Genomic DNA, 24,792 nt, shown 5'->3' on the forward strand with positions numbered 1-24,792 from the left:
GTCATTTGGCTGCATGGGGCTAATTTATCACTCGCGACGCTGAGGACACACGTGGAGCTGCTTCAACAAAACGTTAAAATTTAACTTATATAAGGTGGAAGAATCATCTTATGTTACGCAACGCCTCCTCCCAGAGAACACAAAATAAAAACAGGTAAGTGGAACGGACAGGCGCCGCCACCCGTAACGAACAATCACCGTACCTTGTTCTTGACTGATCACTGATGTAGCTTTTGCAAGGAGGCAAAACAAGGTTAGCCAGACACTTAAAGCACAAGCTTCAACCTGGGCCTGTAGGGCAAATGCTACCGAGATTCTGACCCCCGTCTAATGTGGGGCAGAGGTTGCGGCCAGCCCTACCACCCAATTCTGCTCCATGAAACCTTTCCTGTATGGAAGCTGTGTCTGCCACAGCCTGTCCTGTTTTCTGCCTTCCCCAACCTGTTGCCAACCAGATGTATTCAACTGGCTGGGGCTGATGGGAAGTGGAGCCCAAGACACCTGGAGGGCACAAAGTGTTTTTTGTGTGTGTGGGGGGGGGGAGGCTGCATGTTAGGCAGCAAAGAAGAAACCTGGTCACCGAGATGCTGTTTCTGAATGGAGGCAGCACTTCTGGGCAACATGGCTAGTAGCCCTTTCGAAAAGCCACTGCTGCTCTTAGATAACCCCGTCAGGCTGCATGGCACTGAGGGCCTTGGCTGCGATCGGCCTGTTCCCACTGGCCACAGCAAAGCTGGACCAAGAGAAAGGAAGAGTCATCCTAGGAAAATTTCACTGTTTATTTGAAGCCCGGGGGGCTTGCTCAGTTAGCCGGGTGAAAAAGGATACAGGATTACACTGGGCTTCAGAGGCTTCTCTGACTCCTCAGGTAAGTCTTCGTGGCTCTCGTCAGAGCAGCTTCCAGAAGGCTGTTCAGCTCCCACTGTTCTAAGGCAAGCGTCTTCGCTCAAGCGCCTTCCTTCCTCACCTCGGGGGCCGCTCTCTAAGCCCAACTTGCCCTCTCCCGTCTCTGGAGCACGGTGCTTAGCTGCTGCAGAGTCTCCATCGCCGCCACCACCACCGTCACATGGAATAAATGGTTCCCCTTCCACTATCTTGCCCCCGATTTCCTGCGCTCTTCCGCCATCTGCCCGTTGCTCTTCTGCAGCCCCATCCTTTGTTTGGATGGGAGCAGGTGGCAAGAGCTCTTCCAGACCACCCTCGAGGTCCCGCCTCCTCACATGTCCGTCACCCCCGTCTTCTCTCAAGGGGCTGGCGCTGCTGGGCACGCTCAGAGGGTCGTCTTGGGTGACGCTGGACACGGGGCTGCTTCTGACGCTGCCTTCTTTCAGCGCATGTCCAGCAGTCCCTGCAAGCTGGCCAGCGCTCCTCATGATGGCAGGATCATGCTCTGGTTCAGAGACAAGGCTGGACCAAGGGCTGGTTCTGTCCGTCATGGTGGTGATTTCGTTCAGAGTTCTCGGTTCTATGACGTCCTCCTCGTACTCTTCCTCCTCCTCCTCACTGTGAGACTGCGCAGCGCCTTCGCCTTTCTGGGTAAAACAAGCAGGTAAGGGATGGCTGCTTTGGGAATTGGCTTGGCCAAGGAATTTGTACAGCATGCCTGCCCCGTAAGGGGATTCGCCAAGAGGGAGCGAAGGCTCTTTGTCGACACAGGTGCTGGAAGGTTCGCTCCTCGGGTGGCCTTTGGGAACCTCAGCCCTGGCAGCATCTTCTGTTTCGTGAAGACCATCCTCGCCATGGAAGACAGCAGCGCTTGAACAACGGCGGCCATCCACACAGGCGCCCACAGATCCTCCGGCATTCTTCCCCATGTTGTTCTGCAGGTCTGTGGGAAGGAAAACAGATTCAGGGCGTTGCTAAAAACGAACAAAGGGGGGGAAAGGCCGGGTTCCAGCATTCATGCAGAGGTCGATAATGCCACGGCTGTTTCTGCAGTGCTAAAGCACAAGGGATGGAGTGGAAGAATGATATTTGTGTCGCTGGATGGTGCATCTGGCCCACTGCAGGTGTGATACAGGTTTCCTTGAAAGTTAGGAGCTGGGCTTGCGAATCGGGATCCATCCTCAGGGAGGCAGAGCCCCTCCCATCCCCAATTTTTGACTAGCATTACATCACGGTTTACCTCTCCTAAATTTTGAGGAGCTGGAGCATGAGCTAGAGTTCACCCGCCCTTGGTAGTGGAATGCACACACCCTGCTTACAATTTCTGCAGAGCCACTCTTCTGGCAATGCCTCTCGATTAGAAAGAGGCAACTCCAGAGCAAGGAGTCTTGGACTACTCTTCCTAGAGAGGCTCGTTGGACAATTACTTTACCTTCTTTTTGACACCAGGATAATACTAAAAATAAATAGACATATATCTCTATGCCTAACACCATTAGCATTTTTTTTTTTACCCTCACTGGATATTATTTAAGGTCATTATTTCAGTCTCTGCAGCTGATCTGCTTTTGAGCTGTTGTAGGAGAGCTGAGCTCTGTTGATGGGGTTAACCAGACAGGTGAAGTCCAAGACCTTCAAATCTTCACCAAGTACTGTTTCATTTTGCTTTCTATGTAAAAAAAAACCCCTGATGCCCTTCATTTCAAGGGATTTTTGTCTTCCATTACCCCTCATGTAGCAGATTTTTCTCCCACATGCACAGCCGAAAGGTACGTACCAATGAAGAACAAGGGTCATCAGGGCTTTAATAAGGCAAGTCCCTTGCAAAAGTGGCAGTACTTTCACTAACTGTTTGTTTGTCTGTCTGTTTGTGTGAGTCTGTACACACTGAGCCACAAAAGATTCTGCTTTATACACTGGTACCTTGCTTGTCGAACTTAATCCGTTCTGGGAGTCCGTTTGACTCCTGGAACGGTTCGAAAACCAAGGCACGGCTTCCGAGTGGCTGCAGGAGCTTCCTGCACTCAATTGGAAGCCACGTCGGACGTTCAGCTTCCGAGAAACATTCGCAAACCAGTAAACTCACTTCTGGGTTTGTGGCATTCGGAAGACAAAACATCGGAGTACCAAGGTGTTCGACAACCAAGGTACAGTGGTGCCCCGCAAGACGAATGCCTCGCAAGACGAAAAACCCGCTAGACGAAAGGGTTTTCCGTTTTCGATGCGCTTCGCAAGACGAATTTCCCTATGGGCTTGCTTCGCAAGACGAAAACGTCTTGCAAGTCTTGCGATTTTTTTCGCTCCCCCCCCCTTTTTCTAAGCCGCTAATAGCCTTTTAGCCGCTAAGCCTTTAATAGCCGCTAAACCGCTAATAGCGCTAATCCGCTAATAGGGTTGCTTCGCAAGACGAAAAAACTGCTAGACGAAGAGACTCGCGGAACGGATTATTTTCGTCTTGCGAGGCACCACTGTATAAGTGTACCAGGTTGGATCATTGGTGCACCTAGCTCAGAAATGTCTGCCCTCTAGGATTTCAGACAGGGAGCCTTTTCCCAGCCCTGCCTTGAGATGCTGCAGACTGAACCTGGGACCGTCTGCATGCAAAACACCCCATTGAACTGCAGCCCTCCCTGGATTGCATTAAGCCTATGAATATTAAGCTACACCATCCAGTCAACACAAAATGCATGGCACTTAGTTCAATCCCTACTTTTGTTGACTTGCTCTTGGCGAGCGAGAGGGAGGCTTATTTTTCACAATTATGAACTCCGTGCCTTGCCTGATACTGGGCAGGCTGTGTCCAAAGAAAGAAGCCAGTCAGACCGTTTACGTACATATACTGGGCACAGGGAAAAAAAAAGATGTTGCAGTGAAAAGGAAATGAAGCACAGCATCACTTGTTTTCTGCAAAAGAGGAACACCAACTCTGGCTGCCTAGGAAATGGCCCTGCAATATTGTGTCACCTGAGCTACATCACAACTGAATGAGAAGGAGGAAAGTCTCTTGTTTAGTTGCTAGGTGAAGCCTCATTTCCTCTGAGCATTCGAAAATTGGCACCCATTCGGTTGAGGGAAGATTAAAAGGAAAACAAAAAGGTCACTGGAAAAAGAAAGCGCTCAAAGAGAGATCTGGGGACAAGATGTGATGGTAACATGTTGTGGGAACAAAGGCAGAAAACAGTAGGGGAAAGAGCGTCAGGGTTGCTTGAGGTGTAACTTTGTTCCAACATAGGGGCTCATTCCTGAGTTGGAAGAAGCAGCGTGTGAAGGAGTCTTGAGAAAGGGTTTTAGAGAAGACCACTTAACTGAAACAAAAAACAAAACAAGCAATCCCACAATGATTGTGGAGGAGAAAGAAAGAAGTGGAAAGGCAGAGAAAGAAGAGCAAAGAGGGTGGGGATCAAAGTGGCTGTAGCAAATGGCAAGGAAGGTTTTGCCAACTTCCCACTCCTGTTTCTTCTCTCTCACCTCCTCAGGGCTGTTTCTGAATGGGACAAAACTTTCTACGGTGGTACCTCAGGCTAAGTACTTAATTCGTTCTGGAGGTCCGTTCTTAACCTGAAACTGTTCTTAACCTGAAGCACCACTTTAGCTAATGGGGCCTCCTGCTGCTGCTGCGCCGCCAGAGCACGATTTCTGTTCTCACCCTGAAGCAAAGTTCTTAACCTGAAGCACTATTTCTGGGTTAGCGGAGTCTGTAGCCTGAAGCGTATGTAACCTGAAGCTTTTGTAACCCGAGGTACCACTGTATTTCATTTCACTTTGTATACCTCCTTTCTGTATTACTAAACATAAGGCAGTTTACAAGCTGAAGAAACAACAAAATGGACAACGCACAGGTGAAACTCGAAAAATTAGAATATCGTGGAAAAGTTCATTTATTTCAGTACAGGGGTACTTCAGGTTACATACGCTTCAGGTTACATATGCTTCAGGTTACAGACTCCGCTAGCCCAGAAATAGTACCTTGGGTTAAGAACTTTGCTTCAGGATGAGAACGGAAATCATGCTCCGGCAGCCCGGCGGCAGCAGGAGGCCCCATTAGCTAAAGTGGTGCTTCAGGTTAACAGGTTAAGAACGGACCTCCAGAACGAATTAAGTACTTAAGCCGAGGTACTACTGTAATTCAACTTAAAAGGTGAAACTAATATATGAGATAGACTCATGACATGCAAAGCGAGATATGTCAAGCCTTTGTTATACTTGTGATGATCATGATGCGTGTCATGAGTCTATCTCATATATTAGTTTCACCTTTTAAGTTGAATTTCTGAAATAAATGAACTTTCCCATGATATTCTAATTTTTCGAGTTTCACCTATAAGTGGATAAGGCAGGAAGATGGGGACAGGAGGAGCAGCTGAATCATGTTTCCTGTTCCCCATGCGCTATTTCATTTGAAACCAACATTGCGCAACACCCTGCCCCCCATGACCAGGTGCCCCAGACACTTTCATTGGGCTCCGCAGAGGTTCACCCTGCACAGATTCATCTATCAATGTACTCTTTTGCCCTCCCTGTCTCTGTCCCTCCTCTGAGCCTTCTGCCAGGCTTCTCCGTTTGCCTGAAGTGGTCTTCTCCTCTCTGCCTGTCAAGCTGCAACCTCCCCTCCTCCCATCACTCCCACCCCCCACCCCCAATTCCGACATCTCACCAGCAATCAGGCTGCTGACTTGAGAAACCAGGTGACTGGATTTCTCCAGCAGATGGCGTCCTTCCGAATCTGCCACCGTGGAGGCGGGGCTTTGGTGACTGGCACCCAGATCGTCCGTGTTTCTCCGTGGAGAACCCAAGTCGGGATGAGGTTTGGTGAGCTTTTGACCGAAGTACCTCTGAATCTCATCCAGCTCACTCAGGTTTTTCCTGGAAGGGAAGAGAAGTCAGAGAGGAAGCAGAGCCCTATCACATAAAGGGCCTTATGTGCAGCAAAGGATAAACAGGGGGAGGTCAAAATCCATTTTATTTTCCACTTCCTTAGCAAATCCTTTTGCCCTTGGGTCTCAGTTCTAGTTAGGTCTCAACAGGGGCTATGTCCCAGAACCATAGCTGTCAACGTTTCCCTTTTTTTAAGGGAAATTCCCTTATTCCGAATAGGATTCCTCACAAGAAAAGGGAAAAGTTGACAGCTATTCCCAGTAGTGATGTATGGAAGTGAAAGCTGGACCATAAAGGAGGCTGATCGCCAAAGAATGGATGCTTCTGAATTATGGTGCTGGAGGAGACTCTTGAGAGTCCCATGGACTGCAAGAAGATCAAACCTCTCCATTCTGAAGGAAATCAGCCCTGAGTGCTCACTGGAAGGACAGATCCTGAAGCTGAGGCTCCAAGACTTTGGCTACCTCATGAGAAGAGAAGATTCCCTGGAAAAGACCCTGATGTTGGGAAAGATGGAGGGCCCAAGGAGAAGGGGACGACAGAGGACGAGATGGTGGGATAGTGTTCTCGAAGCTACCAGCATGAGTTTGACCAAACTGAGGGAGGCAGTGGAAGACAGGAGTGCCTGAGACACAAGATCTACCCACCCTGGAAGAATGGCAGACGAAAGTGATGGACTATATGGAACTGGTGGAAATGACTGGCAGAATCCGAGACCAGGGACAAGAGTCGGTGGAAGAAGATTGGAAGAAATTTAAAGACTATCTACAGAAATATTGCAAAATTAATTAATGTTAGAATGATGTTGGATAGAAATTAAGTGGTTTTCAGCTGTAATACTATAAGGGAATATGAAAAATGGATTATTAATAGGTAAAAATTTAACGTTACAATATTTTAAGATTAAAGACTAGGATAAACAAAGAGAGTAAGGATTTGCTGAACCAACAAAGTGAACTGGAATACAAAAAAGGGAGGTGTGAGGAGGTCCGGGAAACAAGCTAATGAAAAATAAGTAATGGAAAGAATAAGTTGTTTTTAACCATTTTTATTTTGTATTTTCTTATTTTTATTTTGTAATACTTTGAAAATCTCAATAAATATCTTATATTAAAAAAAAGGAAGACAGGAGTGCCTGGCGTGCTCTGGTCCAGGGGGTCACGAAGAGTCGGACACGACTAAACGACTAAACAACAACAACATGCCCAGAACCCTTTTGCAATGCCAGGAGTTAGCTCTGGCCCCCCTGGATTCAAAGCAGTGTGCCACCTGCCTTCTCCTTGCCACTGAACAACCAGTCAGCTGAAGGGAGATCTGGGGTCAGAGGCACAAGGCCCCTGGATATCGGACAGTGGAGAAAGCCTGCAGAAAGGTTGCTTTCTTTGTGGGCTCCTGTAGAGGCATCTGCTTGGCCACTGTGGGAAAGAGAAGGCTGGGACTAGACAAGCTTTTGGCCTGACCCAGCTGCAGGCACTCCTGATGTGGAATTCAAAAGCACCAACTTTCAGCAACAGAGGAGAGCTCCATCAATGACCATCTCGCCTGCAACCAGGGAACATCCTAAGCTCCTCCTCTCCATTCTGCAAGCCTGCAAAGCATCTTGCTGTGATTTGGTGCGGAGGGGTTTTTGGGAAGAGCTAGCATATTATTTTCTAACAGAGCTCCTGCTGACACAGAGCGTTTTGCCGTCCTGCCACCTGCAACGTGGCTTTACCTGAGAGTGCTGAGAAGGGAAGTGCGTGAGGAATGGGAAAGGGAATCCAGCCTTCCCAACTGGGACGTGCTGCTTTCTGCCTGCTGCAGCGACTCGTGGAATCGGCGGATGTTCTTCACGTGCTCTTCATGACGGGGCATCTGGGACCCCAAGGACCCAGTCCTGCTAAAGGAAGAAACGCTGTTAGTGATTCTCTGCTCCATGCTTCACCTTCCGCCACTCTTAGTCAAGGGACAATAACATCTTTCTCTCCATTTCTGAAGATTCAAACACCTTACACACAAAATCACAGCCCGGTACACCATCCCCCTAGTTCCATGCTCAAAATCATTAAGGATCCCCTTCACTTAGAGAGGCCTCCTTTGAAAGCATGCGGATGTCAACACAGGACTGAACACAGGCAGATCTTTCAGCCTTTCCTTATCAGATCTTTGACTTCTCCTTTGGCCCCTGCCCAGTTTGCTGGTTATTCTTTTGGAACATGGTACACAGGAAATAACCTTGCTGTTGGAAGCGGGTGTAAAGGTAAATACAGTGGTACCTTGGTTCTCGAACTTAATCCGTTCCGGGAGTCCGTTTGACTTCCAAAACCGTTCAAAAACCAAGGTGTGGCTTCCGATTGGCTGCAGGAGCTTCCTGTACTCAAGAGGAAACCACATCGGATGTTTGGCTTCCGAAAAATGTTTGCAAACCGTAACACTTACTTCCGGGTTTGCGGCATTTGGGAGCCGATTTGTTCGTCAACCAAGCCGTTCGAGAACCAAGGTACCACTGTAACTATTTAAGGTTTTTTAAGGGGGGGGGGGGATGGGGCAGTGTCCCTCCAGCACTGAAGACGTGGAGTGCACAGTCCACAAACATTAAATAAAACATGTCCAGCTAAACACACAGTATTGGCACTGAGGGGTTGGAGAACAGCTGAGCTCTCAGTCAGCAGTGATGTTACAGGTGCAACAAAATAGTGATGTTTGAGTGCTTTGGGAAGTGCGGCAGCCGCACCGTGGAAGGTATTCTTGGCAAATAATATCTGAAACAATTACAGTTACTTCACAGCCCCCTCTCATTTGGGGGGGGGCATGTCATTTGCCCCCCCCCCATGTTCTTCTCACCTCTCCAGACTGGTGGCATCAGTGCCCTTCAATGGGGACTTTAGATGTTCGCTGGTGCCTCTTGTGGAGAAGCTGGGGAAGGCAGTGTACAAGTCCTGCGCTTGGAGGGCAAAAGTACTGGTGGTTGGAATCTGCAACACAACAGAGAGGGAAACTGGAAGGAAGAAATATCTCCTGGGCTGAGCCAACATGCAGCTGCAGCTGCTCTGGAAGCCACAATTTCATTGGAATGAAAGCTTCCCCTCTAGCTTCCCTTCACAGAATGAATGAACAAGCCAGAACATCAAAGGGGATTGTAGATAAAACTACCACAGGCCTCTTGGGTTAGATATTTTTAATTTGTTCATAATATTTGCCCAACACCTGTGTCAGGTTAGTGTGAGAAAGGCCATGTATTATTTCTGACAGCTGCATCCCAAGACCCCTAAGCAGTCAATATGGAATATTTGCAGTAATTCTGTCAGTCCAGAAGTCAGAAACCTGAGAAACTGGGAAATGGACATACTGATGATCCTGAAGATTTGGTCTGGCTTCTTGCCTGTCTTTCTTCTTTGAGATGAGTTATATTTTCGAGGGGGGAAACGGCGACTTTTATCTGCCCCTGACACTGTCCGCTGAAGTCTGTGATGTTGTACCAGCCACAGACTAACTGGAAGCCGGAAAGGAGGGGGGAGAGATCCACAGAGGCAAATCCTATCACCCGTTCAACATCTGTAAAAGAAGAAGAAGAGTTTGGATTTGATATCCCGCTTTCTCACTACCCGAAGGAGTCTCAAAGCGTCTAACATTCTCCTTTCCCTTCCTCCACCACAACAAACACTCTGTGAAGTGAGTGGGGCTGCGAGACTTCAGAGAAGTGTGACTAGCTCAAGGTCACCCAGCAGCTGCATGTGGAGGAGCGGAGAAGCGAACCCGGTCCCCCAGATTACGAGTCTACCGCTCTTAACCACTACACCACACTGGCTCTCATATCAATGGTTGCCTCTCATCTGTAGGGAAGGCAGGGTGGAAAATACACAGGCGTCAGCCAGGAAAACATGGCCAAAAATCACACCTAACTAGCTACAGTAGCAGATAGGTAGCCGTGTTGGTCTGCCATAGTCAAAATAAAAAAATTCCTTCCAGTAGCACCTTAAAGACCAACTAAGTTAGTTCTTGGTATGAGCTTTTGTGTATCTGAAGAAGTGTGCATGCACACGAAAGCTCATACCAAGAACTAACTTAGTTGGTCTTTAAGGTGCTACTGGAAGGAAGTTTTTTATTTTAGCTACAGTAGGTATGTCCAAAGTCTGTTTCGGGGGCCTAATCTGGCCTGCCGGTTTAATCTGGCTCAACAACTTCAATCCTAAAAAAAGGTCAACAACTTTGGCCCTCACACATGTTCACTTCATGAAATCTGGCCCTCTTTGAAAAAAGTTTGGGCACCCCTGAGCTACAGTATACCTTCTTGTTCTCAGAGTGGCCAACCAGGTGGGAAGCTCACCTGGGGAACATGAGTGCAGCCACACTCTTCTCTGATGCCAGAGGTTAAGTACACAGCCATCATGACCAGCAGCCACTGACGACTTTGAATTCCTCCATGAATTTGTCTGACCCGCTTTTAAAGCCCTCCAAGTTGGTGGCCAACACTGCATCTTTAGGCCGCAAATTCCAATACAGTGGTACCTCGGGTTACATACGCTTCAGGTCACAGACTCCGTCAACCCAGAAATAGTACCTCGAGTTAAGAACTTTGCTTCAGCCTGAGAACAGAAATTGCATGGTGGTGGCAGCAGGAGGCCCCATTAGCTAAAGTGGTGCTTCAGGTTAAGAACAGTTTCAGGTTAAGAACGGACCTCCGGAACGAATTAAGTACTTAACCCGAGGTGCTACTGTAATAGTTATGCACTGTGCAAAGAAAGTTTTCCTGAATCTTCCACCACTGATCTTCACCCGGGCTTGAGGATTATGCGAGCAGGAGAAAACACCTCTATCCACTTTTATCCACATTGTGTATGATTTCATGCACCTCTATCATGCTTCCCCCCCCCCCCCAATTTTTCCTAAGCCAAAAAGCATTTTGCACAGTCGCCCACAGCCTTAAACACACACTCTCTGCGGAGGAAGGCATTCCGAGTGAAATCGTCCTGTGTGGAATTTCACACTGCCCAACCTTCTGCCCCTGGCTGTGGCATCCCTTCCTGTCCCAGAGGAAAGAGCACAACTTCACCACCCCATGATCCTGAGCCTTGCTACTGGCGTTGGGGGAACACACTTCTAAAATACCTGGATAAAAAGGGTGAATAAATATACAGTGGTGCCCCGCAAGACGAATGCCTCGCAAGACGGAGAACTCGTTAGACGAAAGAGTTTTCCGTTTTGGAGGTGCTTCGCAAAACGAATTTCCTATGGGCTTGCTTTGCAAGACGACAATGTCTTGCGAGTTCCTGCTGGTTTTTTCCCCTTCCCCCCCTTTTTCTAAGCCGCTAAGCCGCTTATCAGCTGATCCGATCAGCAGATAAGCCGCTAAAAGCCGCTAATAGCGCTAATCCGTCAATGGGCTTGCTTCGCAAGACGAAAAAACCGCTAGACGAAGAGAATCACAGAACGGATTCTTTTCGTCTTGAGAGGCACCACTGTATCCAACATAACCATCTCTTGGGTGGGAAAGACTTTGGAAAAGAAATGACCTGAGTGCCCCCATGCGGGGAAGGAAACAAACAGGCTCCAAGGCTGTCTGAATGCAGCCCCCAAATTAGGGCTGTTTGTATACTGTACGTTCTTCTATCTCTGCCCATTGCCAGCTGGCCTCTGAATATTCAAGGACATTGAAAGGAGACTTGCTGCACTTTTTCTTTGAAACAATCTGTCTGTTTTTTCCCTTCCCTGCACGGATGCTGGTGCAAACAAGAAACAGCCATTCCTTCTGGCAAACACAAAAGTAACCACTGTTTGGATTACCGTATTTTTCGCTCTATAACACGCAGATTTTTGCTCCTAAAAAGGAAGGGGAAATGTCTGTGCGTGTTATGGAGCGAATGTGTGTCCCTGGAGCCGAAAAATGAGGCAAAAATCAAACCGCGCTTCAGGGAGAAGGGAGCTCCGTGAGACAGGAAGCTGCTTTCCTGCATTCTGCCTCAGGGTCTTACTGCCCACCCTGCTCTGTTTCGTTGCTGTGTTTGCTCAAATGGAACAAAGAGCAGGGAAAGCCCCTCCCCTCCAGGCAAGTAGAGAGGAGAGCAGAGCGTCCAAACAAAGAGCAGGGAAAGCCCCTCCCCTCCAGGCAAGTAGAGAGGAGAGCAGAGCGTCGCTCTATCCTCTCCCTGCTCCGGAGGGAACAATGTTTGTGAAGGGAAGAGAGATTACAGGTTCGGCTTAAAATTCTGATTTGACTTTCTGCTTTTTGTTTTTGGAGACACACAGCATTCAAATATGCTTTCTTCCATTTAAAAGGATGAAATCCTTAAACAGTGTTTTGCCTGTAAATTCATGCGATCTGGAAGATTACAGTGTCTGTACCTCTTAAGGGATGGCAAAGCTTAGGTTTCGCTGCTAAATAGTTCTTAATGCAGTTAAAATGCTTTCTTCTGTCATGCTGGTGGGAGGGAGAGAGAGAGAGAGAGAGAGCGCACGCTGGCTGGCTTGGGTGGGTGGATGGGGGGAAACTTTTGCCTTCCTTTCCTCACGTTATAGCCCTCTCCTGCATTCTTAGCCTTCTGTGTTTTTCCTTCCCTCCCCACTTAAAATGTGGTTACAAAGCATGGATCCACATGGATCCTCAGGATCTTTGCATTGGGTCACCCCAAATTCACCATCAGAGCACACAGCATGTCCATGGCTACAGCCTGCCCCCCCAAAATCACACACCCATTGTTGCCTGGGGCTGCAATGGTGCAAAAACGTGGTTACAAAGCATGGATCCACATGGATCCTCAGGATCTTTGCATTGGGTCAGCCAAAATTCACCATCAGAGCACATAGCATGTCCATGGCTACAGCCTGTCCCCCCCCCAAAAAAAAAATCACGCACCCACTGTTGCCTGGGGCTGCAATGGTGCAAAAACGTGGTTACAAAGCATGGATCCACAGGGATTCTCAGGATTTTTGCATTGGGTCACCCCAAATTCACCATCAGATCACATGTCTGTGGCCACAGCATGAAGCACAAAAATGATACGTCCACTGTTTCATTCAGAATATTTTTTCCCTTGTTTTCCTCCTCTAAAAACGATGTGCGTGTTATGGTCAGGTGCGTGTTATAGAGCGAAAAATACGGTATCTCCTGCAAGCGGATTTTGGCATTCTGAAGCAAAGCCCCGAGGGAGTTCAAATTCTTTTCTCGAAGCGCACAGACCTGCATGCATTTGCCAGACCCCAATATCTGAGATGAGGCAGAACCTGAGATTGTTGGGAGTGGGAGAACTTGGCAGGAACAGATGCAATCGTGGGCCAGAGCTGCACACATTAAGGCCGCAGGAAAAGGACGGAGAGCCATGAAGGGAATAAGAGGACCCTGCCTCATGGGGCATTTGGAGTCACTGTCTTAAGAACTAGAAACTTGATTTGGCTTTGTTTTATTTAATCCAAACTTGGCGGGGAGTGACTGATGAAAATCCCTGCATGCCTATCTCTCAGATGACAGTTGTGGCCAGGAGCGCATTGCCTAACTTAGGCTGGTGGGCCCATTCCTGATAAGGGCAGACCTGACCACAGTGACACATGCCTTCCTTGCATCTACCTTTGAAGAGTCTTTGGAAGCAGCAACTAGTCCTGAATGGAGCAGTGAGGATGCTGTGGGTGCTGGCTTACAGGATCCTACCACTCCTGTCCTGATACCTATTTGCTTCTGGGCACGATGCAAAGCATCCAATAGGTGTGTCTTCTAGACGCATTCAGCACGTTCTTCCTGCTTAGAACACATACATGAAAACGGCCTCCCAAGTTAGGTCCAATCCCTTTAACCATTAGTTTAGTTGGAAAGAGCTCGTCAGTCCACACAAGTGAAATGAAAAGGCTTCCTGGTCCTCAGCTGCGTAAGGTGCTTTATTAACGGTTCCCCTTGGTATAGAGATTGGGGATTGTTGGCTATACGGTAACTGCATTTGGAGAATAATACCTGCTTTGTGCCACACTTTAAAGACCAGAGTTTGCTGAGGATCCAACAGAAGCTCTTTGGAGAGTCTGTCAAGAAGAAGAAAAAGTCAGAAATGCGCCTTGATCATGGTCGGGTGAAACACTGCCGAAATTCAAATTACATATCATATGGAAAACTCTCCCTGAGGCATGAGAACATAGGAACTTAGGAAGCTGCCGGTCAGGAGACTACCATCGAAAGGGGGAAGGGGGGCACAAGAATACAGGGAGCCTCCGACGTTGCTGAGAAGTAGCTCTTCGTCAGGAAGTGGAGAGAGCTATGCCTCCAGTGAAGCAGAGGCGGAAAGGAGGGGCGAGGTGAGGGAAAGGCTCACAGATGCTACTGTGAGCCCAAGCACTTCGCTTAGCCAGCTGGTCAGGAAACAAGCATGCCGCTTCTGTCGCCCAGTTTTCACAGAGGGATGAAACAGAGGGAGGGGAGGCGGAGATTTGGGGTGTCCAAGTTCTTATGTTGGGGGAGAAACCGGAAGGGGCCACTCCCGGAAGTGACTGAGACAGACATGAACTTTGGGTTTCTGCACTGTAAAAGACAGGTTGGAGTCCTGGCTGTTTACTCGCGAGCAACCACCTGCAAACCTGACACTGCCCTATACTGAGTCAGACCATTGGCCCATCTTGCCCAGTGCTGCCTACACTGACTGGCAGCCACTCTTCAGGGTTTCAGGCATGAGTCTTTCGCAGCCTGGCATGGAGATGCCAGGGATTGGAGCTGGGACCTTCCGCAGGCAAGGCTATAGCCGCTTCCCAAATACATATGGGGGTACTGTATGTGTGAATAGGTAGGCATGGGTGGCAGCATCAGGGCCCATGTGCCTGAAAACTGGTGTGTACATTTTGACACTTCTGGCTTTTGCTTATAAGGTAAAGGTAAATGACCCCTGGATGGTTAAGTCCAGCCAAAGGCGACTATGGGGTTGCGGCGCTCATCTCGCTTTCAGGCCGAGGGAGCCGGCGTTTGTCCACAGATAGCTTTCTGGGTCATGCGGGCAGCAGGACTAAACCGCTTCTGGTGCAACAGGACACTGTGATGGAAACCAGAGTGCACGGAAACACCATTTACCTTCCTGCCACAGTGGTACCTATTTATCTACTTGCACTGGCGTGCTTTTGAACTGCTAGGTTGGCAAGAGCTGGGACAGAGTAATGGGAGCTCACCCCATCGAACTGATGACCTTCCGATTGGCAAGCCCAAGAGGCTCAGTGGTTTGGACCACAGCGCCAACCGCGTCCCCTTATAACCCCTTAATCCTCATCCTTGAGCAAAACTAAACCTAACTTATTCTACCCCCCTCCCTATTATTGTCATAGCTGCAGAAAGATTTAGATTGCAAGTTCTTGGTGGCAAAATATAATCTTTTTACTGTTACTCTCTAAAGCACCATTCTGTTGGGTGGTGCTGTATAAATACTACTGCTCCTTACTGGTACCTGCAGTGCATTTTTGCCTCCCAACAAGAGTGCTCTTGTTCAGGGCTTATCGATTTCCAAAAATTTAAGTACTGCTTGATTGCAAGCACACAAACAAACAAAAAACCCCAAATGTGTAACATGCATTTCTGTTGCTTTGACTGGAGAAATCCTTCCCTGTGCAGGAAGCCTGCTATTCCAATTGATTGTCTGCATAGCAGATGATGGGGCTTCTGAGATTCCCATTTGTTAAAGGCTCACACCGCATACCTGCTCTGCTGCTGAAAGTCCCAAACAGGTGAGTCGGAATTTTCAACTATTTCCGTGGCAACGGGATTATCGGCATCGGCAGTGACAAAGGACACGTAGCTACTGGGTGCCACGACCCCACGTTCAGTGAGAGGACTCCCTGAAAGACAAGTTGGGCAAATGTTGGTTTGGTCTGAAGTTATGAGAAAGGAGGAAACTTTGGCAGGCTCTCCCCAGAAGAGTCACAATCCATGAGGCCAAAGGAAAGGGCACTTCCAGATGGTTCTGGGGAATGACTCCATGATCCCGGGTTCCTGTGAGCCTGCCAGGCGGGCAAGCACAGCCTTGCAACTGGCAATGCGAACGAGAAGCAGGAGGCTGAGGGCACCAAAGCCCCATTGTTCACATGCTCATGCACAGGCCTGTTTGGACAATAAGCAATCTTGGGAGAAGCAGGGCGGTACCAGCTTGGCTTGGCAGCAGCTAGACTTGTAACTGGCAGTAGCCGCCTGGACCATATAACACCAGTCTTAAAGGATCTTCACTGGCTCCCAGTACATTTCCAAGCACAGTTCAAAGCGTTGGTGCTGACCTTTAAAGCCCTAAACGGACTTGGCCCAGGAGATCCGAAGGAGCATCTCCACCCCCATTGCTCAGCCCAGACTCTGAGGTCCTCCTCCGAGGGTCTTTTGCTGCGAGATGCGAAGTTACAGGGAACCAGGCAGAGGGCCTTCTCGGTAGTGGCGCCCTCCCTGTGGAATGACCTTATTTCAGATGTCAAGCGGATAAAGAATTACAGAAGACACCTGAAGGCAGCCCTGTTTAAGGAAGTTTTTTATCGCTTGATGGTTTTATTATGTTTTTAGATATGCTGTAATCCACCCAGAGGGACTGGGAAACCAGCCAGATGGGCGGGGTATGTATGTATGTATGTATGTATGTATGTATAAATAAATAAATGATTGATGATGATGAATGTTCTGGGTGATAGGTCTTTGTAAGGCCCACTGTCTTACAGCAAGCGGAAAATGCAGGGGGAAAGTGCAGGGGGAATGTGCAAATACAGTGGTACCTTGGGTTACAGATGCTTCAGGTTATAGACTCTGCTAACCCAGAAATAGTACCTCGGGTTAAGAACTTTGCTTCAGGATGAGAACAGAAATAGCGCAGCGGCAGGCCCCATTAGCTAAAGTGGTACCTCAGGTTAAGAACAGTTTCAGGTTAAGAACGGACCTCCGGAACGAATTATGTTCTTAACCCGAGGTACCACTTTATAGAATTTGCTGAACGTTACTATAGCACTGTAATACACAAGACAGGCCTTTAGGAACTGCCAAAGAGAAGACCGAGGGTTCTTTGGTGCAAGAGAACGGACAAATAAAAGGCTCCTCCCCCTAATTACTATAATCTCTTTCATGGCTGGAGCAGGACTAGAGCTTACCAGCCTCCCAACCTGGGACTGTTTATCTCAAAAGCATGGGAAGAAGCCTGTGAGAATAGAGATTAGCTAATCGTTTAATTGGCTTGACCTAGTTTGCTCAGCACAAAGTCGCTGTTGTGCACCCGCAGAACAACAAGGTCACCCTCTGGGAAGAGCCTCGATGCCGTTTCAGAGACAGAAACAATGTGGAACATGAATCCCAGGAAATTTCCCTGGGAAGGCGCTGATGCAGAGCCCAAGGCTGCCCAAATCAAGATCAGGACAAAGGGCATGTTGATGGCAGTTCTTTCGAACGGCAAATTCCCTTGCAGAACACTTCCACCCAAACTCCTGTTACTGATATCTTTTTGGAGTTTTGCAGTACTTTATGATTATCATAAAGGGATAGGAGTTTATAACAACCTCTGTCTAAAAGGGATGGACATATAATGCAAGAATTCCATTATGACTACAAGTGGTTAACATGCAGACATAATTAAATTGCTTGCTTATTTGTTTATCCCCCTGCCCTCCAAACTATTCACTCCAAAATCCTTTCTGAAGCAGCTTATGTATAAGATCAATAACATCAGCAGCAAACACTGAGCTCCTGCTTACAGCCTTAGAACCTAAAAAGACACTAAATCATTATTTCACACAGAACTTTCTCCTTAACGAAGACTTATTACACTGTGAATAATTTCCTGGGAGCAGACAGCACCTTTTCATTTTAAAAATGCAAACACTGGGAACAGTTCTTAGGATGAACCGGAGCTGTGCAAGGAAATTCATGTGCTCATGTGACAGATTAGTTGTTTATGCTGTTTCCAATGTTTAATTGTCAACTCACCCTGATAATGGGTGGAATTTAACTAATGTGTCCCGTAAGCAGAAGCACAGTGTAGGGACCTCCACTCGCGAAGTGGGGCGGTTTTCCTCAACTCTCCTCCCTCTGACACTGGCTCGGGGTGGGATAAACTCTGGAACAGGGCAGGGAGAGGAGAGGGGGGGAATCATTTTGTCTGGAAAACTGAAATGTTTGCCTTGACAAAACAATCACCTTGTTCAATTCCTCCCAGTGTTTTTAAAGGTGAATATAAACCTAAGCAAACAAGTGACAACAGAACACCGCCTTTATGTCCCATTTGTGGGATTTCAACCTAGACCCCAGGGAGCCCAGAGTTTTACTCACCTTTTAAGCTCAAGTGCATAGCCCTTTCCACAAGGATGCTGACGGCAAATGTCTGCTCGTGACCCACTGTGTGGGGAGACTCCTTGGATGGCTTCTCGCTGAGGGTTTCCACAACGGAGGTCTGATCGGGTTTCAAATCTTGCTCAGGCTCCTTCCGTCTTTCCTCGTGGTCACTGATGCCGCTGCTGCCATCGTCGGAAACATCGGGTCTGGAGGGGCTTTTGGGAGCCGCCACAATGTGGACTCGCACGGCGGCTCCCAACAAGTTTGAAGAATTGCGCCGGAACAAGGGGAAGACACCTGCAATGATGGGAGAAGGCACATTTCAATAAGCAGAAGAGAGGTTAGGGGCCAAGTGTCTGGTTCTGTAATCTCTGAGATCTTGCTGGTATTAAAAAAACTCTCCCGGTATGCCCCATGGAGGACCTTAAGGTCCATAAATAGCAACACACTAGAGGTCCCGGGCCCTAAGGAAGTCAGATTAGCCTCAACCAGAGCCAGGGCCTTTTCAGCACTGGCTCCAGCCTGGTGAAACGCTCTGTCTCATGGGACCAGGGCCCTGCGGGATCTGATTTCTTTCCGCAGGGCCTGTAAGGCAGAGTTGTTCCGCCTGGCCTTCGGCTTGGAGCCAATTTGATTCCCTCCCCCCTCTTCTTTTTTCCTTTCCCCTCCTGCGATGGAACTCCTATTTGGGGACTTCCCTGGCTTTTTTCTGGCCCATGTAGGACCAGTCTGGAAAGTTAGCCTTGGTGAAGACTTGACGTTTTCATCCCCCCCAAAAGTTTTTGATTTGAGTTTCCATTGAAATGAAGCTGTATTTTAATATTTTAATGTTGTATTTTAATCTTGCTTTTAAGTTGTATTTCAATCACTTTGTTTTATATCGGGTGTTAGCCGCCCTGAGCCCGGTCTTGGCTGGGGAGGGCGGGGTATAAATAAAAGTTATTATTATTATTGTTGTTGTTGTTGTCACGAAGAGTCGGACACGACTAAACAACAACAATTATTATTTAATTCATTCATTTGTTGCCTCCCACTCCTGCTCAGGCAGAAAAGTGTGGGCAGCGTCCCTTTCCACCTAGGCTGGAGCCAGCCATCCCTGTTGGCCACCAGCACCAGGTGATCGAAAGTACAGTGGTACCTTGGGTTACATACGCTTCAGGTTACAGACTCCGCTAACCCAGAAATAGTACCTCGGGTTAAGAACTTTGCTTCAGGATGAGAACAGAAATCGTGCTCCAGCAGCACGGCGGCAGCAGGAGGTCCCATTAGCTAAAGTGGTGCTTCAGGTTAAGAACAGTTTCAGGTTAAGAACGGACCTCCGGAACGAATTAAGTACTTAACCCGAGGTACCACTGTATGTGACTCTGAACATGGGAAGTTATTTCCTGCGTCCCATGGACAGCGCTAGACCTCTCCTCCAAGAAATTGCCCCCATACTTTTTGAAAGCCATCTGTAGTGGCAGCCACCACCACATCTGTTGGTTGTTGTTGTTTAGTCGTGTCCGACTCTTCGTGACCCCATGGACCAGAGCACGCCTGTTGGTAGCAAACTCCATATGGTAAGTGGGTGTCGCATAAATATGCCAATAGGGGCACGGTTGTTACAATCATTGCTTGGTGATGGGGTTAAAAAGGAGAATGCAAAGACTACGGGTTGGATGGCAATTGATGGATTGAGCCCCAAATCTGCCCAACGTTTTTTAAGCTGCTAGTGAACATACCACTAACTGTCCTTTTCCCCCTTGAGCTCTCCCTGAGCGCAGCAAGGTCCACATAGGCCGACCCAATCAGTCGATCGGTATCCAGCGGCCTCTCGGTGTTGCTCTCGTTCCCATAGGCTCGCCACGCCTGGACCTCCAGCCTCTCCTCCTTGAAGTACCACAGTAAGGCTTGGCTCAACGGCAGGTCCATTTCTTTGCTTTTCTTGAAGCTCACGGTCACGTGCTTCTGGTCTTCGGCTAATTTGGGCCTCCTAAGAGACGTCCACGTGGCTTCTTGGTCATACAGCTTATAGCGGAGGTAGCAATGGACGCTTTTGTTTAAGTGCGTCTCTCCTGCAAGTAGCACACACTGCACTGGTAGCCACAGCCGAGGGATGGAAATGGCCACGGCTGCAGTGTTTTGAGTAGGCTGGCATTCGCCCTCACTGTCGTCCTGCAGGCACTCAGCGCTGGCTTCCTTCAAATTCCAGCCTAAAAGTTTAGCCGCATCCAGGACACGCTGCCGGTCCCCAGGATGGGCAAAGGTGACAGAAAGCTCCAGGCCTCCAACTGTGGTTTGCAGGATGTTTGCACAATGAGCAGGCACCAGATCCTCCGGCAGAGTTATTGGGAACCAGCCTCGAATACCTTTCACAGAGAACACAGGAAAAGAGTGTCATTATCTCCTTTCAATGGAAAGTGGGCGTGAGGGAGCAGAACATTTTCATTTACTGAGCACCTCCCTATCAGAAAGTAACTGTTACATACACCAAAGGAAACATAGGTATCTTTACCTGATCTTCTGTTCAGCAGGTCTCTGGTTGGAATCTTGGCAGTTCCCAGGAGGTAATCCCTCGAAGCCTGGATTTTTGCTCCATATGGTGCTGTAAAATCAAAATGAAGGACATAGCATAAATATGAAATAAATAAAAAATCATGGTTCATACATCCAGAATGTATTCAGAATGGCCGAGTGTAGAAAAGGTGCAATGGAAAAGCAATCCTTGCGCTACTGGCAAGGATGGATTTATAAGATCGGATCTGTGTGGGCAAAAATTGTCCTTCCTACAGCTGGGAGGGGTGAGCTCCCGTTGCTCTATCCCAGCTTCTGCCAACCTAGCAGTTTGAAAGCATACCAGTGCAAGTAGATAAATGGGTACCACTGTGGTGGGAAGGTAAACGGTATTTCTGTGTGTTCTGGCTTCCGTCACAGTGTTCCATTGCACCAGAAGTGGTTTAGTCATGCTGGCCACATGATCCAGAAAGCTGTCTGTGGACAAACGCCAGCTCCCTCAGCCTGAAGTGAGATGAGCACCACAACCCCATAGTCACCTTTGACTGGACTTAATTGTCCAGGGGTTCTTTTCCTGACATAGTTGCTTATTTATGTGAAATGATTTTAGTTGTTATCCCTTGGAACTTGGCATGTTTGCCGCAGTTAACTGTGGGGCAATTCTTTGGGGCAATTCTTTATGCTCAGTGGTTGGTTGTTCTATGAAGGGTAATTCCCTGTTCTGTCATTGGGTGATAATCTACCACTGCTTCCTCATTCTTGGTGTACAAAGCCTAATGACTGGCAACCTAGTTAGATGAGTGGCATATAAATAATACAAATAATAATAATAATAATAATAATAATAATAATAATAATAATAATGTCATCACCACCACAACCATCATGGCCTCTGTTTCATCAGAACACAAACTCAAAAGCATGAAAGCAAAGAGCTCAAGTGATTTAGTCTAGGAAAGCTACATACAAATCCAGGAAATGAAGCACATATTGATCCCTTTGTAATAGAAATTGAGGGGCCCCAGTAAATGGACTGTTTGCTGGCTATAAGCTTGAAGGCAATCACTGGACCAGTCCCAAAGGCTGCCAGCTGCTGACGGTTTAAAGCCAATGTGTTGTGCTTTAAAAATACAGTAGAATATAGCAGCTGGATGGCTAGAAAGAGCTGGTGCTTGCTGCCAGAGCACCATCTAAGCCCTTGCTGTGCCAGTGCTGGAAATGTCTCTTGCACAAATTTGATGGAAGTTGATGGATGCTGTGCAAAAGAGCAGGTGGGAGTGCTGGGTGGGTTTGCAACCTAAGCGACCCTTCGTTGGTAGCTTGCTGGGTCCACTCCCCTTGCCCACCCAGCTCAGAGTGATGGCGTGATGCAGGTTCTGTCACCGGCACAGCAAAAGTATGGACTGCCCCCGTGTATTTTACATACCTGAGTTCAGGCTCTTGTGAAAGACGGAAAAGACTATCTCCGAAATCTGCAACAGCTCCCCCAGGGAACAGGCTTCTCCACTGCTTCTCTGGACCACAAGGTTGCACGGGAACTCTGTGTGGTGCTCGAATTCTGGGCAGAAAGTGCGAGCCACGGCTCGGGTGTTGCGCCTCTCTGATTCGGGGAGGAAGGGCAGCTGCACGGAGACGTAAGCGTTCACTCCAACTTCTGCACTGCACTGGAGCGAAGGGTTCTTTTCTGCCACGGCTCTTAGCAAAGAAAAGAAAATATCCCAGAGACGCATATAAGGAGCGATCACAAAAAAATTAGACAGGCAAGCTCATGGGTATGTGTTGATTGTGCGCTGCCGTATTTCATAGGGGCAGGAAAGCAGGATGGCTGCCCTTATACAAACTATCTGGACCATCTAGCCTAGAGCAGTCAGCTCTGACTGGCAGCAGCACTCAACACTCTCTTGGGCTGTGCGCTTACCTGGCTGCTGCCTGCAAACCGGCTGCAAAGTGTATCTGAACAGAAATAGAAACAGCTTGAGCTGCCAGGATGCCTTCCGTCGCTTTCAGGGAGCGCCTGTATTTTACGCTCACATCAAGAAAACCTGGGGAAAAGGGGGGGAGAAAGAAATACACATTTAAGCTTTCCGTTGCTGAAACCGCGGGCAAGGTCTGCACGTGGCTGATGTGACAAGAAGTCACAGCTGAAGATCTTTCTGAAAACAGACGCTCTGGTCCTTCTCGTCAACCACATGAAGGTTAATACTTGGAGGAATCTAAGGAAGGTAGAAAGGGGACACAGGTTGCGCTGTGGTCTAAACCACAGAGCCTAGAGTTTGCCGATCAGAAGGTTGGCGGTTCGAATCCCAGCGATGGGGTGAGCTCCTGTTGTTTGGTCCTAGCTCCTGCCAACCTAGCAGTTCGAAAGCACGTCATGTGCAAGTAGATCAATAGGTACTGCTCCAGTGGGAATGCAAACGGCGTTTCCGTGCGCTGCTCTGGTTTGCCAGAAGCGGCTTAGTCATGCTGGCCACATGACCCAGAAGCTGTACGCCAGTTCCCTCAGCCAGTAAAGTGAGATGAGCGCCGCAACCCCAGAGTCGTCTGTGACTGGACCTAATGGTCAGGGGTACCTTTACCTTTAAGGAAGGTAGAAACAGAATATGGCGGACAGAATGCAAGATGCTCTTTCTTAGCCTCAGGGTGGGACCTGACATTATAAGGCAAACACAAGGTTCCCCAATACCATGTTTGCCTTCTAATTCCAATGTGTGTGTGTGGTGGTGGTGGGGAAGATTTCAGGAGAGGCTGTATAACCAATTGGTCCTTCTTGCACCAATTCTCTCAACCCCTCTACCCTGGGCCTGTTTCCCCCCTTCCCCAGATAAGACCAAAATTAGCTCAGCTGTGAGAAAAAACTGGAGGTCGAGAGAAAAACGAAGCCTTCCTGCCTCCACTTGATCTACCTTACACATACATACACACCCCACCCCTGTTTTACTGTTAATCTCCAAACCTGTCTGCTAATATATGAAGTTCTGCCCTGCTTTTCACCTGTAAAATGGGACTGAGCCCTCCAGTACAGGTTATTGTATTTTAGTGTTTTGTTGGAAGCCGCCCAGAGTGGCTAGGGAAACCCAGCCAGATGGGCGGAGTATAAATAAATAAATAAATAAATAAATAACCACCACCACAAGGAAGGTAAAATTTATTTAAAGTCCTGAAAAATTATGCCTTACACTCTGGTACAGTAAAACCTGACCAAACTCCAGACTTGCTCTGGGCCAATGTCTTCTGTTACCTGAGGAACGGGGATGGGGTTCCCCTGTACTCTCAGTCCTTGGGATTAAGGGTAGACTGAAGGTCTGCATGCCCACTTCCTCTCGGTATTGCATGGTCACCATGGCACACAGGCGGGACAGCGGCAAGGTCCCCCTGGCTACCATCTGGTCTCGGACGTTGGGGTAGTAATACCTACAAGAAGAGAAGTAAATGTTAGGGGTAAACCCTTTTGAATGCAAAGAGGAGCCTGCTAGGGCAGCATCATGTGGCCCACCAAGGCAAATGCAGCCATGTACTGTATCCCAACAGCCCCAGTCATAGGAAGCTGGCTTATGCCAGGCCATACTCCCTGTCCATCTAAAGGGTGATATGATAGCCATGTTCAAAGATATAAAAGGATGTCACATAGAGGAGGGAGAAAGGTTGTTTTCTGCTGCTCCAGAGAAGCGGACACGGAGCAATGGATCCAAACTACAAGAAAGAAGATTCCACCTAAACATTAGGAAGAACTTCCTGACAGTAAGAGCTGTTTGACAGTGGAATTTGCTGCCAAGGAGTGTGGTGGAGTCTCCTTCTTTGGAGGTCTTTAAGCAGAGGCTTGACAACCATATGTCAGGAGTGCTCTGATGGTGTTTCCTGCTTGGCAGGGGGTTGGACTCGATGGCCCTTGTGGTCTCTTCCAACTCTATGATTCTATGATTCTAAAGCAAGGCTGCCTGGTGTGACTGGCAGCTGCTCTCCAGGGTCTCAGGGGGAAAGGGCCTCTCTCATCACCTGGCCCAGTTGCATGCAAACTCTTAAGGTTTTGTTACAGGGTCAAAGAAATGAGTCTGAAAGGGATAATTCTGAGAGTGAAGAGCTCAAGTACTGAGGACTCAATTCTTTTAGGACTTTCTGTGCCCTGCTTTGAGGAGGATCCTTCGCATGGTCATCCTATAATAATAATAACAATAATAATAATAATAATAATAATAATTATTATTATTATTATTATTTATTATTTATACCCCGCCTATCTGGCTGGGTTACCCCAGCAATTCCGGGCGGCTTCCAACAAAACACTAAAATACAATAACCTATTAAACATTAAAAGC

At 48.1% G+C, this 24,792-nt stretch overlaps 1 protein-coding gene across 3 annotated transcripts in view; it reads right to left on the reverse strand.

Annotated features, from left to right (window-relative positions):
- The window catches only part of C2CD3 (C2 domain containing 3 centriole elongation regulator), a 67,704-nt gene that overhangs the window by 10,291 nt on the left and 32,621 nt on the right, over positions 1-24,792 (reverse strand). For 2 of the 3 annotated variants that reach the window (XM_081197265.1, XM_081197263.1), the window contains 13 exons: positions 23,718-23,890; positions 22,398-22,521; positions 21,906-22,174; positions 20,481-20,570; positions 19,708-20,334; positions 17,984-18,283; positions 15,393-15,531; positions 13,679-13,743; positions 9,089-9,294; positions 8,584-8,714; positions 7,475-7,639; positions 5,540-5,748; positions 829-1,828 (listed from right to left, as the gene is read on the reverse strand). In XM_081197265.1, coding sequence (XP_081053391.1) covers positions 829-1,828; positions 5,540-5,748; positions 7,475-7,639; positions 8,584-8,714; positions 9,089-9,294; positions 13,679-13,743; positions 15,393-15,531; positions 17,984-18,283; positions 19,708-20,334; positions 20,481-20,570; positions 21,906-22,174; positions 22,398-22,521; positions 23,718-23,890 — 3,498 coding nt within the window. The remainder of the gene's footprint in view (positions 1-828; positions 1,829-5,539; positions 5,749-7,474; positions 7,640-8,583; positions 8,715-9,088; positions 9,295-13,678; positions 13,744-15,392; positions 15,532-17,983; positions 18,284-19,707; positions 20,335-20,480; positions 20,571-21,905; positions 22,175-22,397; positions 22,522-23,717; positions 23,891-24,792) is intronic. The other variant, XM_081197264.1, reaches the window with a different exon arrangement.

Source organism: Podarcis bocagei (assembly GCF_964188305.1).
Source record: "Podarcis bocagei genome assembly, chromosome: 6".
Taxonomy (NCBI): domain Eukaryota; kingdom Metazoa; phylum Chordata; class Lepidosauria; order Squamata; family Lacertidae; genus Podarcis; species Podarcis bocagei.